This window comes from Telmatherina bonti (assembly GCF_933228915.1).
Source record: "Telmatherina bonti genome assembly, chromosome: 16".
Lineage (NCBI taxonomy): Eukaryota > Metazoa > Chordata > Actinopteri > Atheriniformes > Telmatherinidae > Telmatherina > Telmatherina bonti.
The window spans coordinates 19,975,674-19,995,270 of record NC_136614.1 but is presented as its reverse complement, the minus strand read 5'-3'; the positions used below and the strand labels follow the sequence as shown (position 1 = coordinate 19,995,270).

General features: G+C 39.4%; 1 protein-coding gene across 1 annotated transcript in view; it reads left to right on the top strand.

The window, feature by feature from the left end:
- Positions 1 to 2,944: 2,944 nt before the first annotated feature.
- mthfd1l (methylenetetrahydrofolate dehydrogenase (NADP+ dependent) 1 like) overlaps positions 2,945 to 19,597 on the top strand; it is a gene marked incomplete at both ends in the record, with an annotated part of 31,837 nt that continues 15,184 nt past the window's right edge. The window contains 20 exons of the mRNA XM_079255921.1: positions 2,945 to 3,180; positions 4,210 to 4,294; positions 4,895 to 4,945; positions 5,070 to 5,123; positions 5,553 to 5,677; positions 6,926 to 7,026; positions 8,001 to 8,137; positions 8,372 to 8,483; positions 8,713 to 8,780; positions 8,890 to 8,987; positions 9,106 to 9,279; positions 9,489 to 9,625; positions 10,049 to 10,095; positions 10,471 to 10,578; positions 10,779 to 10,853; positions 11,392 to 11,494; positions 12,279 to 12,355; positions 13,568 to 13,708; positions 15,140 to 15,208; positions 18,944 to 19,055. Coding sequence (XP_079112047.1) covers positions 2,945 to 3,180; positions 4,210 to 4,294; positions 4,895 to 4,945; positions 5,070 to 5,123; positions 5,553 to 5,677; positions 6,926 to 7,026; positions 8,001 to 8,137; positions 8,372 to 8,483; positions 8,713 to 8,780; positions 8,890 to 8,987; positions 9,106 to 9,279; positions 9,489 to 9,625; positions 10,049 to 10,095; positions 10,471 to 10,578; positions 10,779 to 10,853; positions 11,392 to 11,494; positions 12,279 to 12,355; positions 13,568 to 13,708; positions 15,140 to 15,208; positions 18,944 to 19,055 — 2,110 coding nt within the window. The remainder of the gene's footprint in view (positions 3,181 to 4,209; positions 4,295 to 4,894; positions 4,946 to 5,069; positions 5,124 to 5,552; positions 5,678 to 6,925; positions 7,027 to 8,000; positions 8,138 to 8,371; positions 8,484 to 8,712; positions 8,781 to 8,889; positions 8,988 to 9,105; positions 9,280 to 9,488; positions 9,626 to 10,048; positions 10,096 to 10,470; positions 10,579 to 10,778; positions 10,854 to 11,391; positions 11,495 to 12,278; positions 12,356 to 13,567; positions 13,709 to 15,139; positions 15,209 to 18,943; positions 19,056 to 19,597) is intronic.

The following is a 19,597-nucleotide window of genomic DNA, read 5'->3' as shown; positions in this document are numbered from 1 at the left end:
GGTTGGGCTGGAGTGCAGGAGAAAGGTCAGAAAAATCCAGGTGATTTTCTATCTTTTACTTTACTTCCTCTGATGCACATTGGAGGGCACGACTCATCAAAAGGAAGTAACCTGGCAAGGGGAAAAAAACATGAATTTTAGTTTCACAGTGCTTTCTATAAGTTACTTTGGAAAACCAGGCACAAAACAACCTGAAAAATAATTGATCTTTTGTTGAATCTGTCATGCTTATTTAAAGTCCCTTCCTTCTTCCTTCAAGTATAACCCGCCCAGAACCTGTCACTAGCCGAACAGGTTCTCCGGAGAATAATCATAGGTGTTTCTTCTGGCCAAACTAGTTCTTTCAGCTTGTGATTCACCTGGTGTCTTTAGGCATTCATCTAGACTTTTAACCCGACTGAAGTATCGGACTCTGTATCTGTCAGACCCAGACATATCTTGGAATTTCAGATATAATCTGAACAAAACCGTTTCTATGGAGGAAGCTGCTGACTTCATCATAAGGCCTCTCATATGGTACTTCAGACTGACTACTGTATCATATCCAACATTTTTGTCTCTGCTTTAAGCCAGAACTCCTTGTACACATTATTACAATACCCAAATCCAGCAAATATAACTTTTAAAAAAACACAATAGCTTCATTAAAGATGTATTTGCTTAGCCACAACAGGGAAGTGATGGTTTTTGTAATTAACTTCAATATTGCATTAAATGACTTACTCAGGTTCAAATATTCTAATGGTAAATAACAACAGGCTACATCCAGACATTCATGGTACGAGGAAAATGGTTTCTCTAAATGTGTTTTAAAAACTGGTCAAATTCTACATACAAATTATACCTGTGTGTCTTTCTCCAACAAATAAGTAGATCTTATTCATACACTGGTCACAAGAGATCCCCAGTATCAATTATTCCCCCAAACATAATGAGAAATTCCGAGATAAACTTGTGGATGTAATCTTATCATCTTTCTTTCATCATTTCCAGAGCGAGAAACTGAAAGAATATTTTCTCAAACATGTGCAGGACGAGATTGAAGGAAACATGTTTACCTGTTTGGCTCTGATGTCCGCAGGTATCAAACTGTGTCCCTTGTTGTGAGGTAGCTCCAGCGCCTCAGCAGCATCTTCCAGTTCTGAGACCTACTGCGCGCAGAAAAACACAGTCATATGCGTAATGCTGCTCTCTTTGGAACTAAAGATGGAATTCTACAGCGACATGGTTAGGGCTGGAGATTGCGCCACGCCAAGCAATTGTAATGGTGTTACTTGTGGAATGAAGTCTGGTCGGTTCGGCCTTGAGGTGACGCTGCATCCCAACAGCGTTGTCTGCGTAAAGAAGGTGAGCAGCAAGTGCCAATTTGAACTCGAACGCTTTTTCTCAGGTATATTTGAACAGAATTGTGTGATAATGTAAACAGGGGAACGGGAAGTGTCGTCTGGTGCGTCAAAGCAACTATATTTGTACAAATTCTTTTGCCTTTGGACCTAAATTTTATTTAGGGGTATCCATTGTACGTGAATGTTCCACGCAGATGTAAGTCACTCTGCGGTGAAACGCAGTCAGATTTTCACAGTCACGCCCAAATGACGATCAACATTACGCCCCTATAGGTGTGCGTTTGTTTTAAGTCAGGAGATAAATTAACTAAACATAACAAAGTAGTTGAACCAGCTTTACGCAAATATTAAAAATAGGAAGAAAGTTGTTTTGGTCAACTACTTATTCAATTGAATAATACCAGTTGATGCTATATCGTACAAAACCGGATTAGTCTCGTTTGCAACGAGGTAAAACGTGTAAGGATCGTGTTTTTTTTGAGTGAAAAACACAGGTAAATGTGTGGGTCGTTTAACACCAGTTAGTATTTTTAAAGGGGAAAAAATAACAAAGTATGCAGAAATGTCCTTACTTTTATGCTGAGTTTACATAGTAGGTCTACACCAGTGACACACTGGTGCTGTTTTAGTGATATAAAAATTGCCCTTACATTTGCACATAGATATGATTTAACAAAACATGCACAAGAAGAGATAAGAAAGTTTTAAAAAAAACAAAAACAAAACAAAAAAAACCTTTGGTCAGAGCTGATGCAGAGGGACATCTGATCGTCATATGACTTGTTTGGACAGGAGATATCAGCCTCGCCAGCCCCTTGAGACGCTTTTGATTCTTTGATTCAGAATTGTCACAGTATTTTTTTTTAGGGAGCATCCTTTTCTTTGGTTTTACTCCGGGATAAACCTGGGAAACAAATTTATTTTCGCCCTGTTTCTCTGTTGAACATGAATGGTAACATTAATGTGATACAGTATGTCCCCTCTGACTGGTTAAGGGGTCTGTGAACTCATATGACCTTCTCCATACGAATGACTTAGATGCCTTTAAGTATCCCTCGGATTTTTCTGAAAAACGTGTGTAGACAAAATAACCATATCCCAAATGTTAAACAAGCATTGTGGTGACAGTTTTTATTCACATACTAATCAGCCACAAATTTATCTGTTACAGTAAAAAAAAAAAAAAAAAGGGGGGCAAAAGTATATAAGCACACAATTTAAACTTAATGAAATGGGACGAAATTATGAGGTCTTATGCTGCACGATGCTTAGGCTACACGATGACAACGTGGTATCCACGTGTTCCCCTACAGAGTTTGTGTTGTGATAAAGCCCTTCTCTCTGACAAAGATATGTTATCTTTTGAGGTAGTTCTAGTATGTTGATGTATGGCCATCTAAAATTCCCACTGGCAGTGAAAGCATCATACCTCCATCAGTATCCAGAAGCCATCTAAACTTTTTTTTTGGTTTGTTTCTCTGGGGGGAACCTCGCCAGTTGCCGCCTGTTAAACAAATACAGGAAGACGCACCGGTGACTTTAAAAGAAAATAAGAAGAAGAATATTATTTCTTATATTTAAAAAAAAAAAAAGGGACTATGAAGCTGGCTACTTTTCGCGGCGCTTGTGGGAGTCTTCGGATGCATGGAGCTCGTCCAGGAAGCAGATTCAGCGGTCTACCGCGGAGATGTTTCCCTGTTGGGTTTACCAAAAAGCCTTGTTTCATTCGGATGGCCAGCGCTGCTGCAAGCAGCGGAACCAACCCAAAATTTACAGCTAACTTCGGAAAGGACTCTCAAGAAGAAGTTTGGTCTGAATACGACAGTTCAGTGCGGTAAGAAAGACAATGTGGATTAAAGCGCATCCCTGTGATTAAGACTGTTTAAATAGTATTACATTATCCCGAGATTAGATTCTTATTGGATGCATTTTGCTTCAGTGATAAAATAGATGCTTGGCCTCACCGGCAGTTTTTAGCCCTTGGAAAGCAGCCAGTTCTGCACGTGCCCCTGTGTGATCCGAGGGGCGCGAGCCAGCTGATGTAACTTCTCTGTTTTGTTGCCAAACACGCGAAAATGAAAACAGGCAGGATCTTACAGATTGTGGATAAATCACGACCAGATCTTCACTCCTTTTTAATACTGAGAGCCAATAAGCGTTTACAACACAGCGTTGCACATTAAATGAGCATTTTTGGGGACATTCATGCAAAGACAAAACCTAAACAAGAAGACATGTTCCGGTGAGATAAAGCATGTAAAGCATCTCGGGAAATTTAGCAAAGTGAGAAAACACAGCCACACTCTGGCATTGAGAAATGCTTAACATGATTTGACAAATGTACCTGCCCTCAAACAACATTTAAAAACATAAATTCATAGAGTATACCAGGAGGGACGAAAGATTTAGCGCTGTCCCCAGAAACCTCATTTAGTCTGGACTTTCTGACTTGTCTGGTATGGTCGGACTGAAACGGCAAATATCCACCAGGCCACTGCGAGGTCAGAAAGCTAAAAACAGGTCAGACAAGAAGAGGTGACCCAGGACACGTGTTTTTTTTCTGGTATGAACACATTTTAAGGATGCGTTGGACCTTTTATCCACAGAGGATTTAAGGCCAAATGAGGCTAATTAAACCATTTTCTTAGTGTCGACTTCCTTGTGTGAAGTGGAATATAGACAGCAGCTGTCTAAAACTGCGGCTTCAGAGTTTCAATAAATAAAATGAAATGAAATGAAAGGGATAAATAGATCAAAATTAACACTTGTGTCACACAACCTATTAAATTTTACTGTGGCAAGGCCTGCATTTTTCTCTTGTCCATGTTTGCAAGGTAAATAGATGTAACTGTTTTCTCCACAGGGAAGTGGTTCAGAGCACCAAAGATGCATTGGCAACTCTAGAGAAAAGAAATCCAGAAATTCAACCTCTGCTAGCCATTCTACAGGTATTGTATGGAGAAAAACAAACATACAACAACTAAAACATCAGCACCATTGGGGATTCATTTTACCCAAAATACAATATTAATCTTTTTACTTTGTTTATCCCGATTGGGAAATTCAATTGTGCATTTGACCCATTTCTAGATGTTCTAGAGAGCAGTAAGCTGCCATGTTTTGGCCCCTGGAGAGCGGTTGGGAAGAGTTAAGTGCCTTGCTCAAATCCCAAGCTGGCACATCATGAACTCTAGGTTCCAGGTTCTCCAAACCCAACTACTAGGCTACCAATTCACCCTCACCCGCTCAAAAAACTAAACAAAAAACAAACAAAAAAAAGTACAGACAAATGTAAGCTCCAGTTTTGTTGGGAAAATAAAAAAGTTGTCTCAAAATCTTTTCAAACTTTAGTGCAAAAACAGGCAATTTTCCTTAATTTAAAGAGTTTTGTTAAATGTAGCCTGTTTTTTTTTTTTTTTTTTTTTTGCCTCAGTTTACCTTTGACCTGAGGTGGGGGGATGCATATATCTGCTTTTGCTGACACCACTTCTCATTCCTTTGCTATCAGGTTTCTGTGTTTTGCTCAATCAGCTTGTTTTGTCTGAAAGGCAGGTGAAGATGACAGCATCTTGGAGATCAATAAGAAAACTGCAAGAAAGGTGAAAGTCTGACTCTGGCGGCTCCGCTGTGTGAATTTTGGCTCATATGAATTAATCTCACAAGTTTACCAAATAATTACCACCTCACAGCAAACAGATAACACCTCCTCGTGTGCGTTCACAGACAGGCTTAAACGTGACCCAGATTTGTCTGGCAAAGGATTGCACGGAAGATGAAGTAAGTGAAACTGGCTTATTATATCGGCTAGTCTCGACATGATTTAGCATTTCCTGATGTGACTTTTTGGCATTGATAATGGTTATGACATTTAGCGTTAGCTATGGTTTTAGCTGCTTCAGCGTTTTACCTGTTTTTATTTAATCTTTTATGTACAATATCCTTAATTTCTGCAGTTTTTTTTTTTTTTAGCTGATATTATTTCATAACAGTTTGTTGGAGAAACTGGGGAGATCCCTCTTTGTTATGGCTCTCCAAACTCAGCTGTAGCCTTTCTTCATTGAGAAGGACGAAACATCCTAGAAAAGCTCAGACATTTCAGCCAACAAAGGATGATTTACACTACAATTCCTAACCTGAGACGCACCCCGGTGCTCTACTTTCACACTTCCCCGCCATGTTTCCCTGCTTCTTTCTGCATACTCGCAGGTCGTAGAGGAGCTACTGAAGCTGAATGACGACCCCAGAGTGCACGGTGTCTACCTCCACCTCCCCCCAACTTCCCTCACCAGCAGAGTCCTCAACACACTCAAACCCGAGAAGAATGTTGACGGGTAAAATCCTGCCGAGGCAAACGTATTCAGTCACAATAAAACTGGCTTGAATCTCCTGCCACAGAAAGACCAAGTAGTGTGAAGATCTATATGAAATTAAATGTTCTTTAACTGTAAAACATAAATGCTTTAAGGTTAAAGAGTGTTTCTTATGCAACCAAGAGGCAGGCAGATGGACTCGTGTGTGGTTCTCTTGTCTTAAAATGACTGCATGCATTCCTTCACGTGGTGTGTGAAATTTAAGCCAAATCAGGAAGGGCTGCCTCAGAATTACTGGCAAAACGTAGAGTGCATGTCTCTAGCACAGAAGGGAATAAGAAAATTAACAAGGAACCCTGTTTAATTATCACAAATTGAAGGGAACTGGATCCTATTAGGAGCTCGCCTAAAGTAGAGAAAAATGCGAAAAATTAGAAATATATAAGTGTTTTTTATTCATAGATATGATTAAAGTTTGGTTGTAGTAAATGGAAAAAGTATAATTACAAAAACAGTAATTATAAATGTAGGTTTATGGAGAAAAAGAACTCCAACACTTTATATAAATGTTTTTTTTTATGACAACAAGCCAGACTTCTTGTGAATTTTCAAGACACATCTATAAATCTTTATTTATGAAGCACTTTTCAAACAATACAAAATGTTTAATTCAAAGCGTTTTACATAAAAAAAAAAAGATAACAAACAATATTACCCATCCAATCCCCCACATCGAGATCCCATCAAAGCCACACATACACAACTCACACTTACACATAATCACACAGTAACACGCATATGTGTAAAAATATGCCTCAAGAGTGAGAAAATTTAAGAGAGTAAAAACATCAGACATAAAAAAAATAAAGATATTGTTAAAAAAAAAAAAAAAAAAAGAAATAAAAAATCTTAATATGAAATAAAAATTTAAGAGGAGACATGACTAGTTTGAGCTCATATGGGATAATATCAGTGAACCAAAGAGTAAAAATAATTATTTACAATGAAAACAAAGGGTCTAACCTCTTAAATAGTTTAATAATTTAAAATCTGTTCAATTTCTTAGAAAAAAAAACAGATTTATGAGGCTGCTTTCAAGCAACAATCTGATTTATAAAACTCCTTATAGGTTGATGTTGTATGACAGAGGGATATTTTTAGGTTTAATTTGTATGAACACTGTCAATAAAGAAAATATAGTCACTATGTTGTGATTGGTAAAAAGGTTTTTCATATTTATATTTCTCTCCATTTTCTGCCTCGTTGTAGCATGTCGGATTTGAATGTGGGCCGCCTGGTGCGAGGGGACCTGAGCAAAGGTTTTGTGCCACCTGTAGCTTGTGCTGTTTTGGATCTGCTGGGGAAACACGGTGAGTTTATATCGATTATATTTTTAAAATCTCCAAATTTATAGATGTTGAACCAATCTTCCTGTAGTTGTATTAAGGCTCAGCGGCATCCAACATTTTTATATCATGTCTCATCTTTGAGTCTGGGTACTTGTAGAGTTTCCTGGAGGATCTGACCACAGTTCACTGATAAAACAGTGATCTATAAATGTATTGATCCAGCAAACCAGGCATGGATGATGCCAGGAAGAAAGCATTTGGAAGGTTGTCTGTAGGTGACATTCAGGTTTCTTCCTGTTCTTTTTTATTTATATCGCGTGTGTAGTCTTTCATTGAGGGATCACTTTAACGGGAGAAAAATGCAGTGACCACTGTTAAATCCGTACCGGATGTTTAGCTGTTTTTGTTTTTCTCTGGTTTTTTTTTGTTTTAGAGTAATATTATTTCCAAGCATTCAGCATCATGTTGTCTTATCTCTTTGTTACTAATGCAATCCCTTATGAACTAACACAATCAGCACTACAGCTAAGACATATATGAAGCATTTGAGGGTTTGTGATAAGGTTTATGATAAACTGTGATTGAATCAGTACCAACATCTGCTGTTACTGGATGCTATTGTTTAAAAAGAAAACAACAAGTTAATTAACACAAGCACTAAACAGCTTTAATATTAGCTTTAATACGTGCGTCTAGAATGATTCTGGACAACTAAGATATGTCTGATAAGATTGAACGTACTGCTTCATATTGACTGGAAGTAAACTCAGACCTGCTTGATAATGATTTTTATTATCTGGATTCTGCAATTGTGTTTACGTCGCTGGAAAGCTGACAAGAAAAATGCTGACAAGAAAAATGCCAAACAAACACTTTAGTAAAGGTTTTTTTTTTTTTTTTTACATTTTCATTATGTTTGCTTGAGCTGACACACACACACACACACACATACACAATGCATTTAAGAGTTCCTTAAAACCTGAATATTTCCATAGATGCTCCCTTGGAAGGAAAAACTGTGTTGCTGGTTGGAGGAGAAGGATCCCTCAGAGTTGCCCTGCAATGCCTGATTGAAAGAAGTGGGATGACCGCTCAGAGTTGTCAGTGGAACTCCAAAACTCTTCAGACTCAGGTTTGTTACCTGATTCTTCATTTGTAATGCATGAAAGGAGGGATAAATTCCAGTTTTGCACATTTTCCCCCTATTTTTAGAAGTTGTTACAGTGTGTGTATTGCTAGTGTTTGACCACAAGGGGGCAGAGTCTGCTTATTCAAGTACAGTGTAACATCAAGTCAAACTTGCAAATGGATAACATCCCTATATATATATATATATATATAATGTCATGTCTGACTCTTTTGCCAGATGATGCAGGCAGATGCTGTAGTGCTGCTGAGTGCAGGAAATGTAGATGTTCCATGTACCTGGGTCAGACCAGGAGCTGCTGTCATTCGCTGTGCACCAACCACAGAGCCAAGTGAGGCTGAATCATCACATTTGCTTGAAATTTGTTTCTGCATAGAAATGGCTTAAATATTTTAGTTTCTATCCCTTTAGAAACCATTTGATAAGACAATAGGATGACCATAACCTTCAGTTTACCTAAGATTATAAAGCTGCACATATTATACAATATTTACCTGGTGGAGAGGTATACCTGTTGTTTTCTCTGTGCTTTAATCCAACTGTTTCTCAACTTCCAACAGATGAGCATGCCAATGGTTTGTCCTCAAGATCTGGCTTGGGATATCTCACAGCAGCTTACAGAGCACAGGTGTATATTTTATCCTTTAGTCCCTCTTCTCATTGCTGTGTTTCTCTATATTCTCCCTCGGTTGTGCGTTTTCTGTTTGCTAATTTATCTATCTGTTTTCCTCTGTTAGAATGTGGTGCAGAGGTGCAGCCAGTTGCTTCAAGATCAGCAGTACAGATCCTGGCATCTGCGTAGCCTCAAGCTGCAGCCCCTGACCCCTGTACCAAGGTGATGACTTAGCACTTTAACTAAGTTTACCTACGTAGAAGCTCTTTGCACAAAATTTGGCTGTACCATGCCTGCTTTAAAATGGATGTCAGTGATTTTTTTTCCTCTACTGTGTCAGTGACATAGAGATATCCAGAGCTCAGACACCAAAACCAGTAGATCAGCTGGCTGAGGAAATTGGATTGCTTCCAGAGGAGCTTGAAGCCTACGGCAGAAGCAAAGCTAAGGTTCGGCTCTCCGTATTGGACCGGCTCCACTCACAGCCTGATGGCAAATATGTCCTGGTTGCTGGGTGAGTGTGACTTTACTAGTTGTAGTATTAAATTACCTTCAAACTATAATTAGATTTTGGACACTGATTGTTCCTAAATGATGGTTTGCTGTTCGTTTTTATCAGTTTTAAGCGGCGGTTCAAATGTAATTATCACATTAATGCATCCTGAATGAAAGACCCCCAAAAAAAATCAAAACTCTGAAATGATTGCCTTCTTGTGTGTCTAGTATAACTCCTACTCCACTGGGCGAGGGTAAAAGCACAGTGACAATCGGTCTGGTCCAGGCGATGTCAGCCCACCTTAAGCTCAACTCCTTTGCTTGCCTCCGGCAGCCCTCCCAGGGACCCACTTTTGGGGTTAAAGGTCAGTAATGAATCCTCAATTTTGTTTTATTTATTCATTTCTAATTAACAATATGCTTTCTTTTTAACTACATCAGTTAATACCATGTTTCTTATTTTATGAAAAGACATTTTAAAACAAATTTAGTGTAAAACACTTTTCCTTACTTCTTTGTTGATTAATATTTTTAGTAGAACAGATATCCAGCTGTCTCATACTGACATTTAATATCCATTTGTTTTGCTAGATGGAGAGCCGGATCCGCGTGTATCAAGCAGCAGTGTGTTAAGCTTTCTTTGTCTGCTTGAGCCTAGTGCTTCATATTCTGATTAATTTTCTTCAGGGGTGGAGCGGTTCATGCAGAGTCCAGCACTCAGCATTGCTCCTTTGAATGTCCCTGTCATGTTACCGTCTCTTACTGTGCTGCCTCTCCTTTGTGCCTAGGGGGAGCTGCAGGAGGGGGATATGCCCAGGTCATCCCTATGGAGGAGGTAAGACATGCAGACTTCCCTTAGCAGGACCACGACAGGCTTCAAAGACTGAAGACACACAGAGACTAACCACTTTCTTCAAAAGACCTACATCGCACATTCCCAACGCCTGCAGCTATCACTCCAGGCACTGTCCCCTAAAAATGGAGAGAAAAGGGGGAGTGGAATGAAAGAGGGAGGGGGGATAGATAGGTCGCTCCATCCATGCAGTCTACAATGTGCCCTCAACTTTCTAAACGCTTTCATTCCCAGTTTGTTTAAAAATCCAGAAGATTGTTGTTTAAACCCACCTCACAGACGACTATTTTAACCTCCTTTGTTAGATGTCTCATCTTAAGGATGTCTCCTCATGTTGTTTGTCTCTCTCTGCTTTAGTTTAACCTTCATTTGACGGGTGACATTCATGCCATCACAGCAGCCAATAACTTGGTGGCAGCGGCCATCGATGCCAGGATGCTCCATGAGGCGACACAGTCAGACAAGGTGGGAGTGCAGTGATCCAGTAGCTTGTTCTGACTGTGATGTTGGAAGTTGTTGCGTTGGGCTGCATGTCAAAGTTATGTTGTTGATTTGGTTGTAACATGCATGTAGCATGTTAGATTAATGGACCCCTGTTAACCTAAGGCTCAGTTATATGGATTGTATTTACAAATATAGTTTTTGTTTCCTCTTTTACCATCAAGGCCCTCTTCAGTAGGCTTGTCCCTTCAGTGAACGGAGTCAGACGATTCTCCCCCATCCAAATCTCCAGGCTACGTGTAAGTCTAAACACTGCAGGGCTTAAATCATAAATATAAAGGGAAACAGTAATAGCAGAATGAATTTAATGTTCAAAAAGCTGTCATTTCCTCCAATTCAGGCTAATCCTTTCCTGTGGCTTCATCTGCAGATCTTTGTTTATATCTGACATTTATTCTCAACAGACTTCATATATGGCAAAGTGTTAATGGTGTTTGAACATATGTTAGTTCATGTTTGTCTGTTCTGTACTATGAATCTCTTGATGGGAACTCGAAAGTGCCATAAAATATTTCTGTTTGCAGTTTTTCTGAACCCAACAGCGAGGTTTCATCGTAGTCATTTTGTCTCAGTTTGCTCGGGGGATATTTTTCAGCAGTTTTGTACACAGAAATAACAAACAGCTGGACTTTTTTTCTTTTTTTTTTAAATAAAAAAGATCCATGAAAATAGTCAAACTGTCATAAAATGTCAGCTTTACAGAAATTTGATCGACTAATATCGCTCCCAAAACAGCCGCAGAGACTCCTGTAACCTTAATTCGCGTTCCTATTCCAGCGTCTCGGCATCAGCAAAACGGATCCTGCATCTCTATCATCACAAGAAGTCAGCTCCTTTGTACGCCTTGATCTTGATCCCTCAAAGATCACCTGGCAGAGAGGTACGTTGTTCTGTGAGTTTATCATTTCAAAGCTAGTCCATTTTAATCTGCCGCTTTTTACAGGAAAGAACACTGATGATATACCAACAATAGTAATGAACAGGAGTGTGACCAACATTTTCCGACTTCAGAAATTACTTGAGATCATATTTTTATCTCAATATTATTTTCTATCTTAAAAGATGCAAGAGACAATCCATGTGTAAAATGGAAGTTGCTTGCACATTTGTACCACCTATTATCCCCAGTGTGTCAGACAGATCACTTGGCATCACCTGAGGCACCAGAATAAAGACAACTTGATCTGACCTGGGACTTATTCTTGGTCAAAGCAATATCATGACTGTCACATAAATCTAATTAACATCAAAGACGACTTGACAAACATCCCAGGAGCTTTAAAGTCAGTGTTCTTTCCTGAGTGTCACATGTAGCGTTAAAAAAAGAACGCATTTTCCTTTTTTTTGTATTATTGACTCTAAAAACAGTTCATATTGAATTAATGCTGCACATATTCAGTGTCATCAGTCACGAGACAACGATTGTGTGCGGTTGTGAAAGATGCTGGGCTGCTGCAGCAGTGGTGGCCATGTTGGTTTAGAGCTATCGATGAGGGCAACTAGCTGGGTGACTGAAACATGAACATACTTCGCTGGTTTTGAAGATGTGAATGCTTAGCTGAGCTTTCAGGTCGAATCTAATTAATCTTTTTCCACCCTTTAGGCTGAAAGTTTGTGATTTTCATGGCCTTATTTTGTAACCTTTAAAACTTTTTTTTTCCCAGTTGTTGATACAAATGACCGTTTCTTGAGGAAGATCACAATCGGACAAGCGAACACTGAAAAAGGACGGATGAGAGAGGTATGTTCAGAAAACTTCCAAGACATTTTCAGCTGCTTGGTTTTACAGTTTGCACTAAACCATCCATTTCTCCCCGAACAGCACATAAACTATTCATTGTTAAATGATCCAATATGGTAAATACCAGTTTGTTATTGCATACTTGGTTATGGTGCAACAGTTTTCAGTAAAGTTTAACCTTGACTACAACTGTTGTCATACGCACACACACATACACACTTCTCCATCCTCTGGTCATGATCCATTGCTGTTATGTTTTAGCCATATATCTATAGTAATGGCCTCTAAATGGAATTTGTTGAATAAACACTTCAGGTCAATGGGAAGCAAGTTGCCCTAAGTGAAAGCAAATGTTTAGAGAAGAGGGAAAATGACCAAAACACACACACACACACACCTGGAATAGTTCTGAGCTGCTCCAGCATGTGCTTATATTTACTGCCATCCACTCTGTTTCCCTTTCATTTCTTTGTCCTCCACTTCCCCCCAGTGCTGGATACTCTATAGCCCCTCAGAGGAATATCTCTGGGAGTGGGAATAGAATTCATTTGGTCCTTGGTGAATTAACCTTGTTTGAGTTATGCTTCTTGTGTGTGTGTGTGTGTGTGTGTGTGTGTGTGTGTGTGTGTGTGTGTGTGTGTGTGTGTGTGTGTGTGTGTGTGTGTGTGTGTGTGTGTGTGTAGAATAGAGACTTTAGTTTTCAACTCTTTTCTACTTTCTTAGTTTTAAATGGTTCTCACGCAATTGTTTTGTCATTTTCTCTCTTTGGTTTTTTTTTTTTTTTTTTTTTTTTTTTTTTTTACTATTAGTTGCACATAAGTCAATAAAAATGGAACATCAAAATGAGTTAAACATGTTTGTAATTTAATAATTTAGTTTCCATCTGGTCATCTCTCCAGAACTAGGCCACATTCATAAGAATCATACTTTTTTACAGATGTGATGAACCTCATGACTGCTGTCTGGTTCTTCTTTTCCTTCCCACGGTGTACCTCTATAGCACTGTGCTTTATACTCTGCGTAATTTTCTCTGACTTTTGTCATTCAATGTGAAATTTGTTGTCCTCTGACGGCGTAAACTGGTTTGTACTTGCGGATGTGACACACGATAGCTTTTTATTTTCCGCTCCATCGCCTCTACTAGACAGAAACACGTTTACTTTTGTTGTGAACATCTGAATTCATTTTCACTTTATTTCTCTCACACTTTAGACTGGGTTTGATATTGCAGTGGCCAGTGAGATCATGGCCATCCTGGCTCTAGCAGACAGTCTGGAGGACATGAAAAACAGATTGGCGCGCATGGTGGTGGGAACGAGCCGCTCTGGCCAACCTGTCACAGCAGAGGACCTGGTGTGTATTAGTGTGAGATTGTTTAATTCAAAGAGTGTGACTGTTTTAACAGTGAGTATTCTTCAGTCGAACAGAGCTTAAGCTGCAAAATTGCATATAAATTAGGTTGACATGAAAAGTCTTTTTTTGTTTTTGTTTAAACCAGAATTTGTAAAAGAAATATAAAGATTAGAGAAGGGATCAGTGGGAAGAGTAAAGCAGGAGAGGTGCAGCATCGGTGTGTTGTGATGAGGAAGGAGCTGAAACAAAAGGCAAAGCTCTCGATTTAACCAAAAGAGGAAGATAAAAGTTAAAAGTGTACAAAATGAGTTTCTGCTGCACGGTGTTGAGATGAAGTTATGTAGTCATCTGGGAGGAGCTCAGAGTAAAGCTCATCTGCATCAAGAGGAACCATCTCTGCATGAGGTCCTCAGGCATTTGGTCGGGATGCCTCCATGGTGAGGTGGTCTGGTAATGGAGCATCCCACCAGGAAGAGGTCACAGTGAAGACTCAGAACACACTGGAGTTACTGTGTTTCTCAGATAGCCTGGGAACACCTGAAGATCCCCTCTGACGGGTTGGAAGAAGGTGCCAAGTAGGGGAAAGTCTAGGTTTCCCTGCTAGCTGCCAACCTCAGATACTTTTACTTATGATGCTGCAAAGCTTGTAGCACACTGAGCCAGTTGGCTGATGCACACAAGATGTAGAAACTACTCATAACTTGTGACTTGTCAAGATGTTTACAGGAGTTTTAACACAAGTCCCGGGTTTTTCATCATTTCAGTGTAGCAGACTGTAGCGTAAAACGTCCAAAAAGTAGCTTGTGTGTTTACTTTAACATCTTTTGCACAGTTTACATTTAATTCTCTGCAGTGTTTTTGCGTTTTGAGCTTGTTTATTGCTCCATTACCTGACCATGTAATCTTTAACAAATGTTTCACAAAAAGGCCTAAATGTTTCTGATCTTAGACGCGCTAACGAGTAACTCCCACCCAAACGCAAAGCAAATTATATAATCGAGGTGTAACTTGTGATTAAGATGTTAAACAGGGTTTTCCTGCCTTTCACATAGCAGGGTAAGCTTGCTCTACTTTCCCACACATGCCTGTGCCGTTTCAGAGCTATAGAGAAGGACCCCTGTTAAGCTATAAATCAGCCTTTCTGGTTTGCTAGGGAGCAAAAAAAGGTCACTGCACCTCCAAACCAACTCTGTGGGAACATGCTGACTGTATGATGATCACTGCAGCCAAATAGGGATGAAAGTTTAAAGTGTTGGAAACATAAATGATAAAAACTTTCAGTGGCTTTAAATTCAATTTATTGACTTTTAATTCAAATTTAAGCATTCCTTGTATTGATTATAGTTGCATGTGTGAGAGCAATATGTTTTCCGACTCCTGCGCATTTATTATTGTTCCCAACAAGCATCTTCATTTTTCTTTGTCTATCAGGGTGTGAGTGGTGCTCTGGCCGTGCTGATGAAAGATGCCATCAAACCCACACTGATGCAGACTCTTGAGGTGAGACACACACACACACACACACAAACACACACAAACACACACACACACACACACACACACACACACACACACACACACACACACACACTTTCATTATTCTAGCTTAACTGAGTGTCTTCTAGTAGATGTATGGAGGAACAAATAAATAAGCTCTGCTGCAAAAAAGAGATGGAAAATGAAGTACAGTAGAGCTTTTAATAAGGGATGATATATTGATCCCCCCCGGGTTTTATATTTTTATGGCTATAAATCAACAGTGCTTTGTTTGTTATTGCATAACTTTGCCACTCAACATCTGGCTTTCATTTCTTTTATGACATTGTCATGAAATAAATACACACGTAGTCTTACACACAGATTGACAGTCAATCCATGAAATCTTCACTCGTTAGAAAAAGGAGTAGTTCTGTTGTTGATTTTCTGTATTACGCACCTGAGGCATCACTGAGACTTTGCAAAATGGTCTGGATCTGGGGATTGAAGTAAAAGAACTCTGTGTGGTGGTCATGTAAGTGATGACACCCTTTAAATATCAAGTGGGTGCCCTTTGTCCTTGACGTTTTGTTGATAGACCCAGGACACCTTCACAGGGTTCAGCGGTGAATCTGTGTCTCAGGTTCACCCCTTAGATGGCATCAACTCACTCAAGGGCCCAGTTGGAGTCATTCTTCTTTACCTACAGCCACTGACTCCCCTTTTCAGCTGCTCTAGAGAGGTTCTTGACTGCTTGACGTTGGGCTTTCCCTAACACTCTCACTTCGTGTCCCTGACATTCTGCTCGTAGGCCTCATTTACGGCACTCTCCCCGAGCACTGTGAGCTCGATGATGTATATGAAACTTTGGATGTTTCCGAAAAGGAATAGGAAGAAACAAGCTTTTTTGACGTCTTATTGCTTGTATGAGGGCAAACAGCAGGGATCTCCGAATCCAGTCCTCTAGGTGCCAATGTGCTTCATATATTGAATCTTTTACTATTGCAACAAACCAACACAGCTGATCACCACAGCTTGTTGTCAGCTTCTGCACAGGTCTGTTGTATCAGGTGTGTTTCTGCAGGTACACATCCGATACCTCAAGGACCTAGACAACCGTGGCTTACAAGCACAACTCTCTGAACCCACCGGATCTCATCTCATCTGATCAGGGATGCTATTAATTAATCCTTTTTATTTGGCCTTTTTACCCACTAGTTATTTGCACATTTATTCACTTCATTGCTCATTCGTCCACCTCCTCCCTCATTCCCTTTCTCACTCACTTGTTCACTATCCCGTTTAAATTGTAAAAAAAATAATCCTAAAACGATAAAAAGAAAATCACGTTCAGGTGTGATTTATATTGATCTGCAAGCTAACCCTGTGTAATTTAAAGGAGTTGTGACCTACAGTGGAACAACTCACTCAGTTAATCTTCCAAATATTTTCCTTATGTCTCCTCTGTGGCATTACATCAGTGTTGTATAGTTTGTAGACTAAAACGAAGGAGTTGATGTTTAGTGTTGTGGAGATCGATGCGGCGTTCCAAGTCAGAAGTTTGCTGCATGAGCTGATTGTTTTTGTTGTGCTTTTTTTTTTTTTTTTTCTTTCTGTCAGAGTGACTTTAAGTAATTCAAGTTTACAATTTGCACAAAGTTAACAGTCAAGCGTCTGCTCACTTTTAGTCCCATATTGCTATTTTTTGTTTGTTTGTTTCTTGTTGGTTTTAAACGGAAAGCTTGATTACACGTCTACCGGGGAGAAAATAAACACACATTCGCATATTCTGCATTTTTTGAGTGTCTGTGGGGGTTTGGAGAGTTTGTATGCTAGAAAGATCTGGTTACTCTTTGGTTTTTTTTTTTCTGGAGGATGCATTGTGGCCCTGTTGTGTGAAACTGTTTCCTGTGTGGGTTTCCTGTCATTCTGGTCAGGGAACTGGTATCAAGACCAGCCGGACCTCAGAGCTGCATGAGAACTTTCCATCCAGCTTGACCAGTATTGCCCTTTGTGCCCTCCTAGCTCATGATACCAGTGAATGCAGACACGCTTATGAGAATAACGCTGGTGTGTGAAAGTGGGTGTGTTAGTGTTGCAGTTTGCAGATCTATGCTGTTTTGGTTGAGGCAGGGTTTGAAGGAAACAGCACAACAAAAGAGGTTGTCTTTTTTAAAAAAATTTTTAATTTATTAATTTATTTTTTTAACCTACACCCTGTGTACGTGTCGACTTAACAAGCTTCAGTTATTCTGAGTCTTTCGAACATCCTTTCAACACAATTTCACAGATCTGCTGCATGTGTCTTTCCTGAAGGGGGGGTGGTGGAAGTCAATGGTATGGTGTGAACGGAGGCTTTCAGGTTCCAATGCAGTCTCAGAGGAAGCACTTATTATGTTAGTGTAGCACAGTTATCCACCAGGCATAGTGGACAATGTAGCAAGTTCTCAAATTAGAAGTAGATATCCATGTCCCTTCCCCATCTTCATAATCCTCTTGTTCAATAACTGGAGATATGACACACTAGACTTCTCATTTATTTCTACTTCCATCACCCTGAGGATGTTGATGTATCTCTGGAAAAGTGTTTCCTCATGTAGGGAGGTGGTAGGAGTGAAAAATCCTGACCTGGCACGTCATATTTGATGTGGATGAACTTTCTATTTTAACATTGAAATTGGATGAATATTTGTACCGTACAAAGTGATGCTTATTGTCATTTAAATGATCACACCAGTTTCCTTTCATTCCTCGTGCAGCAGATGTTGAATCGTGCACATTTGCACACGCAAAAGAACAAGTGGCTGCTTTTCTTGGAAACTTGTTGAAACATGATTTACTCCTCTGAGGGTAGGGCTGTTTATGCAGTCAGGCGGAGAGGTATGCAAACAAAAGCTTAGAAAATCATGCTTGGCCTTCCCATCCTTCCTTTTTCCTCTCAAGGAATACACATTCAGTGTAACAATAGGTCCATTGGCCTGTGTTTTTTTTTTTTTTTCTATGCGTCATTTTCTGGGAAATTATTTTTTTAAAAGTTTAAATTGATCACAATTTTAAACCTTGAAAGCAGACCTTTTATTTGCAACAGAATTTCTTGCACTTTGCTCGACAGATTTTTGTTATTCAGACCAATAATATGTTTTTTAATTGTTTTAAAAAAAAGAGTGAACCTGCAAGATTGCTGTTTTAACTCTTCTAGAAAAAAAGATTGTCATTATACGTTCTTTTTTCTCTCTATTTTTTTTATTTTAACTTTTGTCCATGAAAAAAATGTTTAAGTAAAAAAACAAGAACAAACAAACAACCAAGAAAAGGGCGACACAAACTAAGACAAATAGCTTACCTACCATATGTTGCATTTCACACTTTTCAAAGGTTTTTGTTTTTGTTGTAAACTAACATGTTACAAATATAAAGTCTGAATAATTTTACTGACAGGTGGAAACCCAATATTTTGTGTGTGTTTCAAGTCTTTAGGGAAAAATCTGTATCACCAAAAGGCAAAGTCATCCTGGCCCACCATCAGTTTAAAATGCCAGTCAAGTACCCCTTAACCTGTCCCTGCTGTTTAGACAAACTCCCTCCCAGCCAAAGCACATTCAGACTTCAATATTTATCCTGAAGCCAGGCTGAAAGTTATTGAATTTACCAAGAAAGAAGTGTTTAGTCAGTATTTAAAGTAGGCTGGACGGGTTGCTGTGGAATACAATGTTTTCTGAATGCCTCTCGTATGTTTGGTTGTCCTTCTAATTGTTGCAGGGTACGCCAGTGTTTGTCCATGCTGGGCCTTTTGCCAACATTGCCCATGGTAACTCCTCTGTGCTGGCAGACAAGTTGGCTTTGAAGTTGGTTGGACGGGACGGCTTTGTGGGTAAGAGCACTCAGCCCTTGCATGCAGATCAAACTTGCAGCTACAAAACCTTTGGGAATGACCGACAGCACAATCTTAGTTGCACAGTTTGACTTCCAAATGAGGATTTAAGTCCTCAGCAGACTGGATCAAACTATAACTCACAGTTTAACCCAGTGGTGAACCCAGTGTTGATACTCTCCCGTTTTTGCAACCTCTTGCATCCATCTACATTTTGGCTCTGTTCCAGGTTCCTCTGGTGAACTAGTGTGCTTTTTTGTGTTCTACCCTATAAAATATCCTAAAACATCTTGTGCGTTTTCTGTTAATGTTATCCTGTGACAGACAATCACAGTGTCTGCATGATATTTTCTCTTTGCACAGTAATGAACAACACAGGTGCAATACAATGCAGTTGTCTTTATAGAGTCAGTTTTTTTGTAGCATGTTTTATTACCATAACAATTCATATTATTAAGCTAAAGGCTCAGCAGATGTATGAAACATCCCAGTAGTAGACAAAAGCTTAAAAACCTTTTAAAAAACTATTTTACTTTGTTGAA